This window comes from Ciconia boyciana, chromosome 8 (assembly GCF_034638445.1).
Source record: "Ciconia boyciana chromosome 8, ASM3463844v1, whole genome shotgun sequence".
Lineage (NCBI taxonomy): Eukaryota > Metazoa > Chordata > Aves > Ciconiiformes > Ciconiidae > Ciconia > Ciconia boyciana.
This window is the reverse complement of record NC_132941.1, coordinates 8,284,343-8,305,765: the sequence shown is the minus strand read 5'-3', so window position 1 is coordinate 8,305,765 and position 21,423 is coordinate 8,284,343. Positions and strand designations below refer to the sequence as shown.

The 21,423-nt window shown below is 42.4% G+C and overlaps 1 protein-coding gene across 1 annotated transcript in view; it reads right to left on the bottom strand.

Annotated features, from left to right (window-relative positions):
• AGBL1 (AGBL carboxypeptidase 1) overlaps positions 1-21,423 on the bottom strand; it is a 274,909-nt gene that overhangs the window by 230,758 nt on the left and 22,728 nt on the right. The window contains exons 4-5 of the mRNA XM_072870404.1: positions 13,709-13,746; positions 2,057-2,265 (exon numbers count right to left, since the gene is read on the bottom strand). Coding sequence (XP_072726505.1) covers positions 2,057-2,265; positions 13,709-13,746 — 247 coding nt within the window. The remainder of the gene's footprint in view (positions 1-2,056; positions 2,266-13,708; positions 13,747-21,423) is intronic.

Here is a 21,423-nt window from a genome sequence, read left to right as displayed (position 1 = left end):
CATGAATAATTTCATTATCTAAAATTATTTTTAATTCCAGGTAGGAGCAGAATTCAAAATACCTCTAAATTCTCCTCAAATAAAGTAGCAGTCACTTCTAATTTGTGTAAGGAGACAGTCTTTGAACTATTGGCTCTTCCTGTAAAGACATAGGCTTAAGGTCTATTAAAAGCTCAGGTATTTCAGCTGTCCATCAGCCCATACAATAAGCAGCTGGAGAGGTTTCAATTGAAAACCAGCCTTGTAAATAGGAATTCCACTGGAGGCTACTAAAACAAACCCATCTTGGCAGAACTGTTTCAATTTCAGTAGATTTAAAAAAAAATTAAAAAATAAAAAAATTTCAGCAGGACTTTTCTAGCCAGCTATTCTAGCCACCTTTAAAATCTCATTAGCTGCTCAGAGTTTGGTCAAGGCTAATCACCACAGCCAGCAAATTCCTAAAGGCACTAAAATATTGTCTACACACACAAACAGCCATTGCTTTCCCAAGCAGGAGTTGTTTCTCTTAGCCTGTCTCTTTCTCTCTTAGTACAGCCTGCAGTTCCTCTCAGGACAATAGATTTCCCATTTTCTGTCTACTATGAAGATTTTCGTAGCAGCAGCCACCTCTACCTCAGGTCAGAGTAGGGAAGAGCATGAGTGAGACATCCTAGGGCTGCCAGACTCCTCTCGACACCTCTTGTCTTGGAGACACACTGTAAGATTGACAATATCCCAAAGAAGTAGTGAGGGAACGTTGAGCTTTAAATTTATTAACCTTGCTAATTCCCCTTCCAAGATCTCCCTAGTAGTGCACAGCAGAAAAAAGCAAACTGGAGGCCCCTGAAGCTGTCATTTCCGCTCCACTTCTAACCTTTGGAAGGATTAGAGTTATCAGTGTTCACTGGAGTCTCAGTGTGTCATTTCCTCTTTGTTCACCCAAGGTGACCCCAAGTTTGCACTTTCCATGGGGTTGCTCCCAGGCTGAGCTATCAGGAGATGTTAGCTCAGAAAGCAACATGGGCTGTAGAAGGCTCTTGAGAGGGAACAAGCTGACATCTACTTTCAAGCAGCTGTTGCCATCCACCCTATTCAAGTTTCTGCAGACCAGGGACTTGTCATTAACAGAGGCCATACTCCCTTGAAAGATTTGCTGGGCCTAGCCACCTCATCTGACATGAACAAGTGGTCAATTCCTCATGAGGAAAGCAAAGTGAAAAAAACTCTACCAATCTACCATCTACTACTAGTAAGAAACATCTTTCAGTCACAGCAGAATTGTTCATGACAGCAATGGGAAAGACGAAGAAGCAAATACACTTGATCATAAGGCAATGGATTTCCTGGAGGAGAAGGGGACAGGTTTTTCATTCTGTCTGTGATGGTGCTAGAATGAGATAATGCACTGGCCAGTGAGAATGACAATGGAAACATTCCTTGTGGAATCACATGGGCCAAGAACCAAAGGTTTCTCCATAAATGACTTCTCCAAAGAAGGCTAAGGAAGCATGTTGGTGAGAGACTCGGAGGAAACCATCACTGTTCTGTACCTGCCCTTTCTATACCTTACAGGGATCCCATCCTCAGGACCATGCCATCTTTCTTGATGGACCCACATTAATGTTTCACAAAATTAAAACTGGGCCTCCTGAAAAACAGTTGATGGATGTTTCTCATTAGCAAAGGCCTGGACATATCAACACTTTTTTGTGGAAAAAGACTGATTGGGTGGAATTATCCATCTGGATACCTGAAAGGAAACATTTCATGGAACACCTAAGCAACTCTTCTGTGGAGATACTGCACTGTTCTTTGGGAGAGGAAATCCAAGCAGACAGCAGGATCCACAGGGGAGGAGAATAAAAAAGCATTAAAAAGCCTGAACTACAATTCCCATGAGGCTTAATGTTCCCATGAAGCTTAATGTTAAAAAGTCAATACTTTTTAACATTATAATTTTTTTCATTGATATGTATATAAATTCAGGATAAAACCATGGAATTTCCTGCACTGTGAGGTAGAATCCAGCACTAACTACCAATCCATCTCACTTAAGCACAAAAGTGCCATTTACCTGTACACTTGTGAAGAGAATCTCCATACCCCGGGAACCAAGGAAAGTCTCCCTGCCCAGCTGGATGTTTGTGACGTGCTTTAGGCAGAGCAGGAGACCCCTACGAATATAAATGTAGTTGTTGGAGACATCATTGCAGTGCCAGTCTTGATAGAGTCTCAGCAATCCACCCAGGTAGCCTCTGTTCACTGCCTGATGGCTGTTAGACTCTGAAAACAAAGAGAAAAGGCTGACTTAAACTCTTTCCACTATTAGCACTGTTTGATAACCACATGGCTACTCAGTGCTCGAACTCAGACTTTAACACCTGCTCATTCTTGCTTAATGGTCTCAGGTAAAAAAAAAAACCCCACTAATTTTTTTGTTGTTGTTGTTACAATTTAGGATGTTGTTACTTGCTAAGCATGAGCTAGGCTCTTGGAATTGTACATGAAAAAAATTAAGCAGTCTCTTCTCCTGTCTAAGAGGACATGGTTCCTCCAGAACCCTGCAGATGAACCAAACCATGGGTGAGGAAAGGGCAGATCCCATATCTCCTTCCAAGTGCTAATAAACTTAATTCCAATTGCAGCAACATAAGAGTTCCTGAAACTAAAGAAGCTCCTGAGGAGTGAGAAAAGCTGAAGAACAATAAGATTAGTTGACAGCAGGTCATATAATCTTCACATAATGCTGTGCTTCAGTCCCAAGAGAACACCTTGCTGAGATCAACAAATCCAGAAACCTTGTAGCTGTACAATCCTGTCACAGCCAGCAAAATTATGTTTAACTTCTAAATGTATTCCCACACATACCTGTATAACAAAAGCCATGAATCAAATTATTCTGGAAAGCCACAGTATTTAAAAATTAACAAAACATCAACATGAGCAACAGCAGTTTGGGCTTCTTTTCTGTTGCTTTCTGGTTCTGAGATTTTAAAGGTCACATTCAGGTCATGTTTAAAGGCTTTACTGCATGGACAAGAAAATAAAAAATATGTTTTAAAAAAATAAGCTTTATAAAAATATAAAAGGAAAGCTGCAATGTTTCCTTAATCATGTAGGTCTGGGATATCAGACTAAAAGGAGAAGATTATAAAACTTGTGATAAAATACAAATTCTGCTGAGTGTTCTAAAACACATCCCTTCACCCGCTGCATTCCTTACTCTGCCCCACAGGACAAATGTGAAGCCATACCAGACTCTAGGCTCCCTTCCTTCAAACCAACCCTGCCTAAACATATTTTCCTGACTGGTCCTGACATTCCTCTCTGTGACACACATTAGAAGCTGTCAGGAGCTCAGTAATCAACCAAGGGGCCAGGTAGCATACATAAGATTGGAGCTCAGCTCCCTGAATACCAATCAGCATTTGCAGCTCACAACAGATGGCTCTTGGTATGGGTTCTCCAGAGCTAGTAGGCTCCAATTCATTTCCAGTTCATTAAACAAAGTGCCAGAGCCTCTCACACCTGGAATGTTAAAAGTCATCAGTGGGGATTTACAGGACAGAAGAAGCAGGTTAAGAGAGAGAACAGAAAGATGCTGCATGAAGAAAATCAGTAACAAGGGAAGCCATGGAAATAGTAAGCAGGAAGCAGCTAGTAGGCAGCAAAGCTCAATCCAAGTGATGAAGTAGATGGAGGTATTGGAAAGGGGAAGGAAATCGCCTGAAGTTGTCTCAGTCTGCTCTCTGCAGTACATTAGCAAACTTTTACCTGGAGAAGGGATTGGAGGGTAGTTCTGCTACCTGGTCTTGTCCTGCAGTTTTCTCTACCATTGGCACCACAGGGCAGGCAACAAACAGCACCCCCACACCAGTTTGCCAACTTATTTTAATCCTGCTCTGCACTTTCACACCACCCTGTTGACATGCCTCTGCACAGACCTGCTGGACCCACAGCTTTTCCTACACATCTCTGCCCAGTCTCCTACACCTTGGCCTGCAGTTCTCCCTAGCATTTTATCCCCTTGTTGTTAACCATCTCACACTAGCTCTGACAGTACATCTTGTATTTTGGGGCTCAGTGGTTGCCAGCATGTAGAAGGTTACCCTTCTCCTTTGACCTTCACTCTATGTTTCTTTTTTCTATTTGACTTTCTGCAAGAAAACTTTAATTGCTTGAGAATCCCTTATCAATCCCAATGATTTTATTCATGATTTCCTGTTAATCCTCAACCAGCTGTCATGTTTACTAACCTGCAGGATGACTAACCCCTTAAATCAGTCAATCTTCCTTGAAGAATTACTCAGGAAGCTCTGTAAAAGTCAATAAGTATATAAAACATGACAAGAAGAAGAGAGTCAAGGAGTGTAAGGTAGGGACAATTTGGATCAGACTCAGAACTTCCCTGAACTGTTCAGAGGCAGATGAAACTGGACTAGATCTAGGGATTTATAGCCCCTAGCATTCAGTGCTTGAAGTCTAAGCTTTCTGTGTCAATGTCAATAGGACAAAGGAAATATTGGAAAGCACTGTGGGTAAAGCTGCTTGCAGAATTTATTTAAAAAAGAAAAAGAATTCTCATAAAATGTGTTTGCAATGTTTTCCTCACGTCTTTCAAGACAGACTTCCACATTTGGATGCGAGCTCCATAGGGATCAGAACACACAACTGTGCCCTGCCTCAGTTTTATCACTGGATGGAAAGCACAGAGGAAGCTAAGCAAAATAACTTCACTATTTGTTTCCCCTCATGTTTTCTGTAGTACTTATCACCTTTAGGATCAAAACAGTTGCTTTGAAAAGTGAGGCTGGGATAGTCTGTTCTGCAAGGAGATGGAAGAGGCAGGACTGTAGTTCCCTCAGCACTTTGATCAGAAGCAATGAGAATTACTTGCTGAAGGGGCAAAACACACATTCATTTTGTTTCTCCTGTCTGATTTCATTGATTCTCTTCTGCTAACCTGTGTTGTATTTTTTTTTTATTTTTTCTTCCATTTCTTCAGTTGTATAGTCAATAAAGTAGCAAATAAATGAACGAGGAAATATGCCAAGATCTCCAGAAGACAGAATGGAAAAAGGAAGCCTCTCCACCTGTCTGTGTCTGTTGATCTCTGCATCTAGGGATGCACCTGCAAGGGTATCTATCTATATTTTGGCATAAATACAGATGGTGGAAATGAATCATACAGGTACAGGCAGCACTGCACAGATTTTTAGGCAGCAAGAACCCACTCCACCTGGAGTGAATATGCATGATCTGTGTGGTAAATGGTAACGTGTCCTATGCCTTTTGATCCATTTGCTGTTATTCTTTTGTTAGTCCCTTTCCTTCTCCCTAGATATGGCCAGTGTTCAGTGGAAATGGAAGTTCTCCTTCCATGCAGCTTTCAGAAGTGCTTAGGAATGGCGCTTTCTATTTTTATTCATGCTTGGTCTGTCTTCCTAATCTTATTCCGGCATCTCTGACAGGGGAGCACTGTCTTCATCACCTTCCCCAAACCTGTCACTGGCATACTATTTTCTTTGCAAGAGATTCAATTCTGCCTGCTGAGGCTGGGATGGGTGATATTGGAATGCTCAATGTCTTCTCAGTTTCCCACACTTCTAGAACCAACCCTCCACTTCTGGCTTCCAGGACAGTGCTGCCAAACAGTGAAAGTTTAGGCACTGCAGTATCTAAACTTTCTAAAATGCAGAGTATCTGGCCTGAATAATCTGTGCAGTTCATAGAATCATAGAATGCTTTGGATTGGAAGGGACCTTTACAGGTCATCTAGTCCAACCCCCCTGCAAAAGCAGGGACATCTTCCACTAGATCGGGTTGCTCAGAGCCCCATCCAACCTGACCTGGAATGTTTCCAGGGATGGGGCCTCCACTACCTCTCTGGGCAACTTGTTCCAGGGCCTCACCACCCTCATTGTAAAAAATGTATTTCTTAAATCCAGTCTAAATCTGCCCTCCCTTAGTTTAAAACCATTGCTCCTTGTTCTGTCACAACAGGCCTTGCTAAAAAGTCTGTCCCCGTCTTTCCTATAGGCCCCCTTTAAGTACTGAAAGGCTGCTATAAGGTCTCCCCGGAGCCTTCTCTTCTCCAGGCTGAACAACCCCAACTCTCTCAGCCTGTCCTCAGAGGAGAGGTGTTCCATCCCTCTGATCACTTTTGTGGCCCTCCTCTGGACCCACTCCAACAGCTCCATGTCCTTCTTGTGCTGCGGGCTCCAGAGCTGGACACAGTACTCCAGGTGGGGTCTCACCAGAGCAGAGTCGAAGGGCAGAATCACCTCCCTCGACCTGCTGGCCACGCTTCTTTCGGTGCAGCCCAGGGTACGGTTGGCCTTCTGGGTGCGAGTGTACACTGTCAGCTCATGTCCAGCTTTTCATCCACAAGTACCCCCAAGTCCTTTTCCACAGGGCTGCTCTCGATCACATCATCCCCCAGCCTGTATTGAAACCGAGGATTGCCTTGACCTGCACTGGGCCTTGTTGAACCTCATAAGGTTCACACAGGCCCACTTCTCCAGCTTGTCCAGGTCCCTCTGGATGACATCCCGTCCTTCTGGCATGTCAACTGCACCACTCAGCTTGGTGTCATCTGCAAACTTGCTGAGGGTGCACTCGATCTCGCTGTCAATGTCATTGATGAATATATTGAAAAGATAGCCAGAAACATTTGATGTGGATGCACAGCCAATGTATGGAGGCATCAAATGGTTAAAGATGCATCTAAATTAGCAAGGGGATCACACTACAAAGAAATCCCCAGTTTTGACAGAATTCTGATTTTGTGTTGGGGGACAAGGACAGACTCTAAAGCTAGGTTTTCAGTCTAGTAGATAAAAGTCTCATGACTGCCAGTGTTTCCGTGGACATTTCTGAAGCCCTCCTCGCATTCCAGTCCCCTTTGAAGTGCTTGCCAGGAACACAGGGACCACTGGAAAACAGGCAGCATATTTAATCACAAAACTGAATTACAGTCAACCTGAAATATGATGAGCAATGCACTGCTTACCAGGCAGAACAAAGACAGAAAGATAAATATCTCTATCTGCTTAAATCTCTTTGTTGATGCCACTCAGCTGATTCATTATGCCAAGGACATACATTGCTACAGTTTGGAGATAAGAATGCTCTGCTAAATTAACCCTATGGCCCCTAAAGGAGTGAAAGGAATAAGAAAATCTCCATCTTCCCCACTCTGCTCTAGTGATTGTCTCTTTGGAATAAAAGGTGCAAGATATCTTGTAAAGCAAAGAGAAAACAGCTATTGCATTCAGTCATTGAGAGTCCATTTCTGCTAGAGATAAGCATGAGGATTCCCTATAGAAACAAAATGAATTGTCCCCATGGAGAAACCTACTCACCCATAAAGTACTGGGATGAATTCAGACCCAGTGGGCTCTACAGTTCCAGCAAGAAACTAGTATTAGTTCAACTTTTGTTGGAAGCCAGAAGACTACTCTAATTGTGCCCCATAAACTTCAGAGTCCAGGCATTTATTTAAGTTAAGCATTTAGGATAGACAAACAACACTGGCACAAAGGCAGAGAACACAGTTCCTAGCAAATCCTGCCTGTAAGTGCCATGTTTTGCTCCTAAACCAGGAATCAGCCACAAGCTTAGCTTCAGTACAAGAACAGCTTAATTTTTCTACTCCAAAATATTTGTTTTAGTTCCAGGTGTTCGCCACTTCAGTAGCAGTCTTACAAACTGTATTATGACATGGTGATTCTTCTCCAATTTGCCTTTGTTACATTGTTCATATGTAAAAATTAAGAAAGAGCAAACTAACCCCTTCCAAAACTTTTGAACTAATCCCAGAAGGAAACTGATTTTCAAAAACTTTTCCTTTCTCCTTTATTTTTCAGGTTCACAGCATCTTCTGGTTGGAACTCAACAGAAAGCTGGAAATCCACAAAAATACTTTTTGCACAAAATTTCCAGCTTGATTTTTCTGACCAAAGTGGTTTGAAAGAGTTCAAATAAGGATGCTAGAAAATTTGGAAGACTTCCTCAAATTCAGTGACTGACTTTTCTGAAGCCAGATCATCACTGGAGGCAGAAACACTGCCCATGCCAAGACAAATGCAGTAAGCAATCACTGTTAAGGTTGTCAACAGAGAATAATGCAGCTCCTCGACACTTTGGTTCCATTATACCCACCCTGAGGGGCAAAACAGTGGGAAGCTGCCATGCCCCAGGAGATGAAACCAACCTTTTTCTCTGGAGCACCGAGTTACTTTCAGTTTGGGATATGTCTATGAATGAAGAACAGTCTTGGGGAAGGGAACATAAAGGGCATTCAAAAATAACTTTTTCCCCATAAAGTGGCTCTTCTCAAAGAGATAAATTTAAAAATATAAAATCAAGGCTATTTGCATTCTGAAATTCAGGAAGAAAGGATACACAAATAACTTGTTGTAGATGATAATGAAAGGAACTATTTGAAAAATTAAACTCCGATTCACAATACCCTGCAAGTTGTGATGATAGATTTGGGGCCAGACTGATAATGGAGTTTGAATCCAGAAGTGGGTAATGAAGTCTTAACCTGATCATGAGAAATGGGTACCTGGCAAAATATTAGGCAAATCACAAACATCGTGCTGTTGGCTACAGGCACTGACATGCTTTAACCATAGGGCTGTTTTGACACAAGATCAGAGACGTGCATCAGTACATCTGTTGCAAAGCATTATGAATTCAGACATAGAGGGTGCAGGCCTTTCAGAAACCATAATCTGCTTATTGCTAGAACATCGCTTTCTGTTCCTCGCAGAGTTACTTGCCCCTCCTTGATGCCAGCATAAAAGGAAGAGAATGACACTGATTATTTTAATCCTGCCAGCCACAAGACATAATCCTTATGCTTTGATGCAAAAAAACAGCCGGTGAAAGGTTAAGTAAAGGTTAGTTGACAGAAGATAAGGAGAAAAGAGCAGGAAGTGAGAGATGAAAGGCTGGGAGGGAAAGGGAAGGCAAGAAGATAAAGATGACAAAAGGAGGAAGGAAACGATAGAGAGGGGAAAGGCCATCAGCAATAACTGCTGTTAGCACACAGAATTGTCTTGATTGAAATAAGCACGATCAGGGGGTCACCACAACCTGTCTTTTTAAATTGCTTATTACAACTTCACTAGGCAAGCATTGCAACAAGGGCCCTGCCCATTTCCCTAGCCTTTTCCTTCAATATCCGCTGAGCAAATGCCTCCGAGATGAGCTCTAGCTAATTTCCTTAAAGACATGAAAGCTGCTAATTCTGGGAAGTACATATAGTCAGGAATAACAAATACAACCAAAATTAGATTAAAATAACCTGCTGATAAACAAATTACTCACCAAAAATAAATATTGGATTAAGCGCCGGTGGGAGCGGGGATCCCTATAATACCATCGCCATCATGTGGCTCGAGGTGCTGAGCTGCAGTGTCCAGTTCAGGCCATCACACTGCCTTCAGCCTGCAAACCCCTAGATATGCAACTTGTCTGCACTTATATATCAGGTATCCAAGTTTTCTTCCACTCCCCCAAAACTGGGAATGGTTTGCCTGTTTTATTTTGGGGTGCGAGTTCACTAAAAGCAATAGAGCCCATGGCTAAGAGCAACCTGGAGGGCAGCCCTCACCTTCCACTGTGGCTCAGACAGGCTCCAGCTGGAGTGTGCCCCATCCACACCTGGGCCTCTTGCAGGCAAAGGAGACCTTAGGGATGAGCTCCCCAGGCCTTAAGACAGAACTGGAGCAAGATATGAAGACAAATGTATAGAGGAGAAGTAGAACAAAGCCAAAGGAGGCTGGAAAGAGTAGTAGGTGTACCCTGGGACAGAGAGAAGAAACTCTGGGAAGGATGCTGTGCCTCATCCCACCTCGGTTTGATCTATGGCTATTGGTATCTACACCCCCATCCCCACCCTGGGCTGTAGTAAGCATCTAGAAATTGAAGAAAGAAGGATGAACAGGCGTAACACTGGAAATCTTGACTGTAATATCCAAGAGAAGAGTAAAAGACCTCTGATGCTTCCTTGGCACTTCAGCACCATTATAGATATTTACCAAGCAACATGTTCAGCCTGTATAATAATGTAGTTCAGTCAGGGGGAGTTAACAGCATGGTGGAGAGACAACAGATATTAAAAAAATCCAGCAAGGCAATGGAGGAAGGACTTGCTACAAGCTGTTTACTGTTTGCATGTGGGCATGGCAGGTAGAGAACAGCAACTGCGAGAGTAGCATGCAAAGATTGGTAAAGTACTCTGGGATGCTTGGAAAGAGATAAGAAGGCAGGAGTGAGAAACTGGCTGATGGTCAGGCAAGAAACATCTTCTCTATAGCAGTAATCCAAGCTTCCACTGATAGATGCAGCGGTGTCGTTAGAAGGGACCTAAACTTCTATTCCTTCATTATTCACCATCCTTATGACTACCACTGATTTCCACTATGTACAGGGGAACAGGACAACCAAGGTCACTCTCGTCTTGCACTGGGTTTCCAAGCATTTCTTCCCTGTTGTGGATGAAGCACAAGTTTGTAGTGTCCCATCACCTATTTCTTTGGACAATCTTGTACTTCCCCTCTGAAACACAACAGCAATAATTTCCCAGGTACAGCTGGAGCAGTAATTTTTTAATTTTTTTTTACACTGATGCCTTGCTTCTTGCAGTTATGCACCTGTTAAGTGGGCACTTAGCATCAGCTTCTGCTCGGAAAGAGACAGAGGCCAAGAATTTTCTAGCCAGTCCCTGGCTCTACAGGTGGACAAAGTCTCAAGTAGAGCTTAAGGACGCCTGAGGAGCTGAAGATGGATGTTTCCAAATCCATCAGGGAGAGACACTGCCATCTGCCTGCTCCTTTTAAAACTACTGTGTGTTTTCACATTGCAGCTCACTGCCAAAAGCAAGAGGGAGACTTCCCCTTCAGCACAATTCCTCATCTAACCATAACTCTTGTGATCACTTTGGGCTGAAGCATTTAAGGATACGACAGCCCTACAGGGAGACCCTCAAGAATGGGTGTGTTCTTCTCCTCTCTGTTTTATACCTTTCACCCCCAGTAAAACTGAATCTCACCACCATTTCGTGGCAAGTGGGTTACTGCAAGTCTCCAACAAAGCTCACAATACTCAGTCCAGCAATTCAAGTAGTGTAGCACATTCCAGGATTCCCGCCTCCCATTTAGTTTGTATCCCATCTAAAACATGCTAAAGGGCTTCTGGGTGCTTTCCCACGTACAGTTTTAGTGCTTGTTTTCACAAGCAATTTTCAAGTGCTATAGCATTCACTAGATTTAATTTTTAACTTTCTAAGAACCCCTGCACCATTCAAAAGTGCTAAGGTCATGGACATAAAGTTAAATATGACAAACAAAGCTGTCCTGATGCAATCATGAAAATGAATTCAGCTCTTTTTCATCCATGGTGAATTTATCTCTGGAAGAACCAGAGCTGTTTTTCACATCTCTTAACCCACACCTCCCAAAAGGCACAGCCTGCTCATTTGTATGCAGCCACCAGAGCAGTCTGCTCCAGAAGCCTGGAGCATCTCATGTCCTGAGCCACAGGACAAGGACAAAACTAAAAGACATTCTTGACCACTTTGCATCAGACTGCAGAAAACATCAGAAAACACAGTGCAAGCTGACCTGTGGGCTGTGGTGCTCTATTTGGTTGCACAGTATTGGCACCATTTCCCAAATCCCAGTTCCAGCGCCTTAAAAGAACATCAGCTGAAAACAGACCATGTGTTTTCCTAAAATTCACTTTTCCATGGAAGCAGTAGCTGGTGTTGCTGCAACAATGTTGTTTGATTGTGAATGATAAAGGAAAAAACAGCAAACTGGGAAGGGTGTCTTCAAATGAAGAAATGTCTCCCCCAAACAATGCCTTTGTTTGCAATCATCAACAGTACAAATGAACGTGAGAACCCTAACCTGTACATCACAATGATCAACCAGAGTGCCAGTGTATGGACTGCTTTGCTCAATAGACTAAATTCTCATTGGAGTTCATTTTTTGTACATTCTGTGAAAACCCCTGAAAAAACCAACCAGAATGATTAGTATGCTCTTCCAGTACTGGAAGAGCATATGCACTTCCTAAAGCACAAAAAGTATAAAAGGAAGAATCAAGATACCTTCACACCATAAGCTGGCTGAGAAGAGTCACACAAGAAATTTCTAAGAGAAAATGGCTTTAACAACAACAAAAACAAAAAAGAAACAAAACAAAAACCAAAACAACTTACCTCATTCCAGAATAAAAAGGGCTGGGAGAATTTGGAGCCGAATCCAATCCTTTTAGATTCCCTAGATCATCCTCAGCTTCCCCCCCCCAACTTTTACAACATGTGTTTGCAAGTCCGCAGGAGACTACACTTCACAACTTCCCTTGGTAATTAGTCCTCCACTTCTATATACTGTTCTCATGTCTAGACCCAAAACAAGCCTCTAAGTAGAATACTTATCCTATAAGTATCTTGGGACAACAGAATTTCACTTCCCATTCCTAGTACTCACCATAAAACAGGAGTGCAGGATGAGTCTTCAGCTCTTGCTCCACTTTTCCACCCTTCTCTAAGTTTTTTTCTAGTCTGAAGGCTAATTTTGCTTTTTTATTGCAAGCAGCTGTGGCATAGCCCCACAACCCCCTTACTAAGATTTAGTGCCCAAACCAGAAGGTCTTTCCTTGTTGCAATAATGTGACCTTTAAATTTAGGCAGTAAGGTTAGTACTGAGGCATTATTTCAGAATCCATCACTTGAGCTGATGCAACTCAGACATGATACAATTGCAGCATGCTCATTTAAGCACTGCTTCCAGGGCTACAATTTTTCACAAATACATTTATTCCTAATAGTATGAAAAGGACAAGGGGGAGGGGAAGAAAAGGAGGGGAAGAGAGAGAGAGAAGAACAATACACCGTTGTGATTTATTGTAGAGTAGATTGTCTGCAATAGTAGAGCGCTCTTTCTTAATCAAAGCTTTATTAAAATCTGGTAATAAAAAGCTAAGTGTTTTTGGATGGGATAAAGGCAAAAAAACAGTAGCATGTTCATTTCAGGAACAGTCACACCAGCAGTGTGTGCCTCAGAACCCACATGAAGGGTTTCAACACCCCCAGCCAGCTGGTGCAAGTGTTAAGCACAGCCTGCCACAGCAGGGCTGTACCCGGCAATCACTAGGTCTCAGCCCTGTCTTGCACATTATCAGACCTGATGACCTTGCAAGGCAGAATAAGGTCATCTCTTTTGGACTACAGAAGTTTTCCAAGCCTTTGCCAACAGCATCATGGTTACCAGGTAAGCATGTAGTACAACAGCACCACAGGACAGACAGGTCCTGGCCCCACTCTCCAGTGATGCTGGAACAGAGCAATAAGCATTGGTCCCTGCCTGGAGAGGTTCCCCATTTCTTCCACTGGACCAAGCCCCAGGACAACCACTGTTCCCTAACTACTCAAAATAAGGGTCTAGTCTGATTCCCTCAGCAGCTTGCTCCCTGGGACCTAGAGCACCATTTCCCATAGAGCTGCATCCACAGAGCCATGGGGCTCCAAGAATCACACCTAGACATATAGGAAACTACTGCATTACTGCCTCTCTTTTCTAAGCAGTGCTCTTTGGGACTGAGGGAAGAGGGGATACCAAGGGAGAATGAGGTTCAACAAGATCATTCTGTCCAGCAGCACAGCACAGAAAGGAAAGTCAGAAAGAATATGAAGAAAAAAGCTTACTTGATTTCAGCAAAGCTGCCAGAGCCTCAATGGCTGCCCTGGGGAAAGAAGATAGATAGAGAAATAATGTCAATTTCTTCGATAATTTTTGTAACCTTCATCTTCACAGTCTTCTGGGCCAGGCTTCCCAGATGGTCTAAATTGACAGCTTATGATGGACTTTGACAGAAGTGCAATGTTTTACACCAGCAGAGGATCCAGTCTCTGCAGCTGACTCAGTTATTCTAAAAGACCATTAGCCCTCTAGCTTTAGTGTTACACTGATTTGTAGTGACCATTAAATTTAAAGCAACACCCACATATCCAAAGTAATGAAGCAAGTCTTTAAATTGCTGCCCCAGAGTTACTTCTTTGTATCAGAGACTCAGCACATGCCCACTCCAGACACCAGTGCTTCTACCTACATCAATAGATGATAACTTCTGCATCAAGCTGGGACATCCATGTCAGTATTTCCAGCCAAATTCCATTCCCTTCTCCATTTTCCCAAAACAAGCTTCAACCCCATCCTCACTCCCACCAACTTTAACAGAAAAGAAAATTTAATTTCTTTTAATTACAACAATGCCTTGGCATTGCAGTGGCATATAAAGGTTCCCACTCAGGTCAGGACTTGTAAGAAAGATGCTAAAGCTGTACAGTAAGACCACTTGCCCCATAGAGCTTAGAGAGTAAGGAAGTAGAGGGGGGATACACAGAGAGATTTCTGTTGACCTTCTGCATCATTTCAATGTGCAGGTAAGCAACTCAACCTGCCTGAGTCAGCATAGCACTGGTTTGAATAGGAGCTAGTCACTAACATTTGTAGCTTGAAAAGCTGAACTGAGACATCCTTGCTCCCCACCATCTAGAAGCAAGTTTCTTCCTCATGTGGTATAATCTCCATCCCACTAGCCCCCCAGAAGATTTTCTTTTCCAGTCATGTTTTGTTAGAGCAAGAAGAACCATGTTCTAACCTGGCTTACTGCTGTGAAGTTTCAAGTGCCCACAACTGATTAAATAAATACAGCCACAAAACCCTCCATACCCAAGGATTCCTTAAAATGTAATCTCATTACAAACCAATCCCCAAATAAAATCGTATTAACTTCCATACTGAGCCAATTATCATCCTGCAGCAAGAAATATTTTTTTGTCATCAAGCTGCTGTTCATTGTGTGTCCTAACAACAGCTGAGATGATTAAGAAAAATTCAAGAGCTGGTTCTTGCTGATGTTGGGTCAACATCCCTATCTAATGTCATTCTTTCATAATGAATCTGTCAGAGTTCAACAACAGCATTACAAACAAACTGCAAAAGAAACACACACAAATACAGACAGAACAGGAAATCAGTAGCCAAAAAATCTCACTAGTGGAAGCACAGTCATGTTCTCATTGCTTCTTCAATTCCACCTAAAGAGCAATCATTCAGCTGGTGGGAGGAATACTGTCATCTACCAGCTATTTGGCATGCTCAGAAAAGGGATACGCTACAACAGCAACTGAACACTCAGTCTTCCCCTGAGTTTAAAGTTTGGGACAAAGTAAACAGCTCTAAGCAAGTTAAAATTCTATCCAGAGCATCTCCCAAATCTCGCACTCAAGTATGTATCTTGTAAAGGAGACTACATTACATACCTACTTTTGCAGGCTAAAGGCAATGTCTCAATCACATGCCAGAACAGCAGAGCAACAAAGAAAGGACCAGAGTGTTTCTGGCTCCAAGCAGAAGAGATCTAAGGATTTCCTGTAGGCATCGAATTTATTTTGGGGGTGCTTATGAACATTGCAAAGAGTTTCAGTAGAGCTACACCATTGTCATAATGTCAACACTGCTGGCAAACCTCCCATAAACCAATAAATCAGCAAATCTGGATTCTCCAATACTTTTTTGGGGTCTGTAAACCACATTGTATACAGACAACTTCATTCATCCTCAGAGGACCTCAGACCTCCCAAACCATGTTCTCAGATAGTGTAATCTCTTATTCCTACTATCTTTGAGTCCCCATTCTCTCTAATTGAGAGACATATCCCCTCATCACACTCGTCCCAGAAGACCTATACTCTTCCTGGCCGTGCCATAGCTGATCCTTCAACAGCCTTAACCACCCCAGTCGCTTCTCTTCTCCAGGCTTGGAGGGAGCTGGTCTGCTCTGAGTTGGGGGATAAGTGCTTTTGATGTGACCTGGTAGAACAGGTTTGCAACTACTTTGCTTGTAAAGCTGAGAAACCCAAGGCTATCATAAAGATGTAAGTAAATCCACCCAGATGGTACTGTGGGATGGAAAATTCAGACATGTCCCCCCTCCAAAAAAAAAATTAAAGGTGGTATCACCCAGATCCCAGCACCACCACTTAGCAGAATCAGAAATTTTCACAATTACGACCTACTTCTGAAACAAGCATTACATACCTGCAGCTGTAGCTAGCTGGATTTCCCACATACCAGGCTAACACGCTAGACACATTCTCATCTCAGTCCATGCCTGTACATAGTACTGCAATAAAATAAAGTGGAACCAAACTAGTACATTTCATCTCTTCAAGTACTGCAATTCATCACAAGGGTTTTGGCATAGGCAATATGCAGTGTTCTGTATGTCCTACAGCATGTACTCTACAGAGTAGAGTCATAAGTAGGTGCAGACCCAGTAGACTGACCTCAATAGTATGCATTGCTTTAGAAGAAATTTTGAAATAGAAAATAATTAAAGACATGAGGGTAAACTGCAAAACAGATAAAACAGGTTAAGGGATAAAAAGGACTTACCAAGATTAGATCAAGCCAGCTTAACTTGATATCTTTCTTTGATGAGATAACCAATTTTTCTAGACAAGGGAAATGTGGTAGATCTAGTTTATCTGTACTTCAATAAATCATTTGATATGGTGCCACACTGGAAATTACTAGCCAAGCTGGAGAACATGGGGATTAGTATAAGAATTGCAAGGTGGGTAAGGAACCGATTAAAGAGGCAATGACAGGATTTATGCCGGAAGAGGAATTATTAGTCTGGAGGGAAGTTGTTTTACGTTCATGTTTTGATGCGGATCTTATTTTATCATTTCATTAATGACCTTGGCACAATAAGTCAGAGTATACTAAGGAAATCTGCTGACCATGTGAAGCCAGGAGCTGCTGCTAATAGTGGGGAGTTCAGAATATCTTTCAGGAGTAGCAGGATGTTCTTGAGCTCTGAGGCAATAGAAATGTGATGAAATGTAATTGTCAAAGTGCAAGGTCATGCATTTAGGGTTTAGTAAGAATTGCTGTTATGAGCAGGGTCTCATAATTTGGAAATGAGTAGGATACCCTGGATATATGAGCCCATTAGAGGATGAGGACAAGCATGACCCAGCAGGGTGACACAACCATGAAAAGGGCAGATCAGGTCTCAGGAAAGCCACTGCCAGTGGAGAAGGGAAAGCACGAATACATGCTTCATACAAGGCTTCACCTGAACAGCTGTGTGCAGTACACAGAAGGAACCGTGCAGAAAAGTGCTAAGGAAATCATTATGGTAACAGAGATGTATCTCATGAGGAGTCTTAAAGACCACAGTTTTGTCACCTTAGCAAAATGATGGTTAAGAGGTGACTTTATTATTCTCCATAGACACACTGGGTGGGGGAGAAGTAAACACTGAGGAAGGCAGAGAGCTACTTAAGCTAAAGAACAAAGTTGGCACAAGGACAAATGGATATAAAATGGCCATGAATAAATTTCAACTGGAAATTAAAGTGTGGTTTTTAAGCACTGGAAAATGAAGCTCTGAAACATCCTCTTGGCAGTGATGGGACGAACAACCTAACGACTTTGAAAAGGGAGCCCGAATTGCTTATAATGGAACTGTTAGGCTCAGTTGCCAACGAGGAAAGGGTCTGAAAAAAGTGAGCCAGGAATGACTGTAGTCCTACATCCCTACATTTTAATCATAGATAAGATGGAAGTGAAATGAGAAACAGGTATTCTAAGCACAAAGTTAATTAGCCAGCTGCATCAGCTTAAGCTGAAAGTCCAAATAGTCTAGTATCCTGTGGACAACAGTAGCCGAGGGAAGAGTATAAGACCACAGCAAAAACACAGTGCTAGAACTTCCAGAACAGAATCAGACTCCAGAAATTTGCAGTCCAGAGATTTCATAAGCTAGCAATGGTGCCTTTGGGAGGCTTTTTAGCTCTTAGTTGATTTTGCTTCCATATATTTGCCTAGCCACTTTTGAACTTATGCAAACTCTTAGCATCCACAATTATCCTGGGAAAGGAGTTCACTCCTACACTGCGTGAAGAGTTATCTACCCGCATTTGCTTTAAACTTGGAGTTAAACATCAGCATTGTAATTTACACTTTAAGTCAGCTGTCAGCAAATATCCCCAGAACATTACCTATCTTTGATGCCGAACAAATTCAAACATACAAAACACCCTATGGGAAACAAATAAAACAAGAAGCCACAGAAGAGAATGCAGAATGGACTTTCACCAAGAACAGCAGCAAGCTGACGGATGCGTCAATAGGCTTACAGCAAGCCAGGCAACTGGTGTTTGTGATAATATCGGCACCTCTTAACAGCATATGGCAAACCAACAGCATCTTTTCTGGCATCAGAAGATATAATGAAATGAGTAAGCCTGGGACAGGAAGACAGAGAGAAAGGAGATAATAAATTGTGCATGAGAGCAAGGATGGGGGGGAGGGGCGGCAGGGAAGATGGGAACAGGAGGAAAAGTTTAAGAGCACAAGAAAGATGACTTGATGAGCCATATGCTCGACCAGAGAATTTGATAGTGTGCCCAGTGCAGAACTCTGCATTTGTCTCAAGAAGGAATGGGGGGAAAAAAGAAATCTTAAAAAAAACTGCCAAAGCTGTCCAGATGCCTTCCTCTGATTTTCTGTTCTTTGTGGTAATACATTAGTAAAATCTTAGCTATTTTGTCAATCCCAGTGTATCTCAAAGGAGACTCACTTATATATTTCAAAAAAAGGATGTAGAAATGAAGTTGCCCTGCCTTAAAAGGCATAATAATAAATGCTGCTCCATAATGAGGAAAATATTAAAACTCCCTGTACTAGCAGCCGAGACAGTCACTCTGAAGAATGGAAGTCTCTGAAGTGTTTCCAAGACAGCAGCTTGGATATCAGGGCAGGAGTACAACTAGCAGACAGATAGACAAATGCAACTTCCAGATCCTGTACTTAGGAACCAGGAGCAACAAAGAAAAACTCTGCATCCCAAGCCAAAGCACAATTGGATTAGCCAGTAAAACTGGGCTGCTAAAAAGCATAGACAAAGAAGTCTTGTGTCTAGGTCACCCTTTCAGATCTGAGCTACCAGGAGAGTGTTAGATGGAAATCACTGCAGACAGAGGAGACCGAAAGCCAGGATCTCTTATGGTTTCTTCTCCGCATTGATCTCAGCTCACAGGTTGTAGAGCTGGGTAGTATGACTGACAACACTGTGCCTCTGTTTCTGTCTCTTGAATAGATAATTTATTTCTGTTCCACCCCAGTATTAAAAAAAAACCCCTTCTGAAAATAAAAACCTCACTACAGAAGAGATGCATGGTGGACTACATGAAAGGATTTTAAGACTCTTAAGACACGTTGATACCCACCTGGTCAGGACTAGCTTGGAACTATGGACAGGGAACAGCAGAGAAGCCAAAGACTGAACTAAGAAATGATCCAAAAGGGCTCTGCAAATCAGCCCCCAAGGAATTTAACCAGCCTTCTTTCTCCTGTGAGATTGTACCTTTTACATGCTTAAGCACGAAACATCCTCTTCAAATTATTGAATGAAAGCCAATGAGTTGGTGCTTCATTAAATACCTCTTTAGACTTGATGCCTGATCTAATTCCTAAAGGCAATCACACCTGGATAATAAAGACATAAAGCACTATTTTTATACAAACGTAAGAAAAGGTTCTGCCCCTGCCTGGCAACCCGCATTGCTTCAGCCCATGCTCGCTCCTTTTGCCCTTCACCCTGCTATTTCTCAGTATACTCACTTGTTGCTGTCATGCTTATTTATATCACAAGCAGCATGGCGCAGGGACCATGGTACATATATTTGTACAGCATCTAGCACAATGGGAACCCTGACTGAGGGCTCAAGTTATTACAGCTTACAGATTTAAAGCCCCTAAGCTTCCATAGCCCCTGTCTCTGGGAGGAATTAAGTGCCCTTGAGTGTACATATTGTCTGTCTGCATTTTGCCTCCAACCACTGGGACTCGTACTTAACTACTGGAGTTTATACAGTCAGAGCAACTCACTCAAAAGACAATTTCACATTTGACAACTGAGACCCATTTAGAAACAACATGTAGGCACCATGGTAATAGGTGCTTTATAAATCCTACCAGAAGGTAGATCTCATCTGAGACAGATGCCTTGAATAGTCATTTCCCTTGTGGCCCAGAAATACAGATCTTAAATATGCAGGCACTTGCACAGTGATTTGTTTTAAAGGCTTAAAACCAACAGCTTTACAAGTCTTGGAAATATGGGTGGGCAAAAGCTGCTTATGCTGCTGGCATTTTCATAGTACTGCTGGTCTAGGACTCACACACAAACACCCATCATCATGTCCACTTTAATTCCAGCTTGTTAGCTAGGCATTAAAACTTATGCTAAAGGCAAAGCCTGCTCACAGTCTGCAATGTCGCACACACTGCCAACAGGTGGAGTTTGGAGATCCAGCTGTTGTGCACAGATGTGCTTTCAGTGTACTGCTGAAGGAAAGCAAATAAAAATCACACACTTTTTCTAACGGTTACTTCAGTTCCAGTGACCAGCTTTTTTTTTTCTTGGAAAAGCACACGCTGTCTTTAATACAAATGTACATCTTCTATGGAACCTATTTGCTGTGATGCAATTCATTCTGCTGAATAGAATTAATAAGCAAACAAAAAAAAGTACAGAAATTAAACGCATGCTGAACGGTATTTCCTCCCCACCTTTAAAGACTTCTATAGGTATTAACTGTTAGAGGAGTGTTGTGAGGCGGGGGCGGGAAAAAAGTGTGTACAAGTACCAAAGTCAATGCTAATAGCCAACAAGAGTTAACAGCAAAAGAAGTGATGATTCCCTGCTTTTTAACCCTACAACAGATCCAGGAATGAATTTTCTCCTCTCTTGCATTTCAGTGAGCTGAAGTCAATGTGTTCTCCAAAAGACGTGCTGCCACTCAGAGAATTTATAGTCATAATGCAGAAGCCCCAGTGTGAGGTCGCCTCTTGCTCTCATGGCTAATTCAATAAGCATATCTCACTTCCCAGGTTCAGCTCAATGCCTTCACTGTAGCATCTTCCAAACATCTCTGCCTGCCCTGGAGCCTGTTAGGTTAAAATCAGTGAAAAAGTATAGCCTTCCAGCCTCTTTCATCTCTGCCTCCCAGAAAGAAGAGTAACTCCAGGGTTATCCTCCAGGCTTCCTTACAAGTATCCTACTCTCTCTTATGTAGAAGAAGTACAGAAGGAGACACAGCTGTATCCTAAAAATTCAACCTATTCTTTACAGCTCTAAATTAAATTAGCTTCGAAGTAGTAACAAAGAAGAACAAGGTAAATGAAATACACTTAAGTCCTTGCCAAACAAATGCCCAGGCATTTCTTACAGCATGGTGCAGAGCTGCACTGCTTCCTCAGGCAGAAGCCATACCTCAGAAGATTTCCCATTCCTGTCAACTCCCTCTCTAGGGTCAGATGTCATCAATAAGGCTGAGGC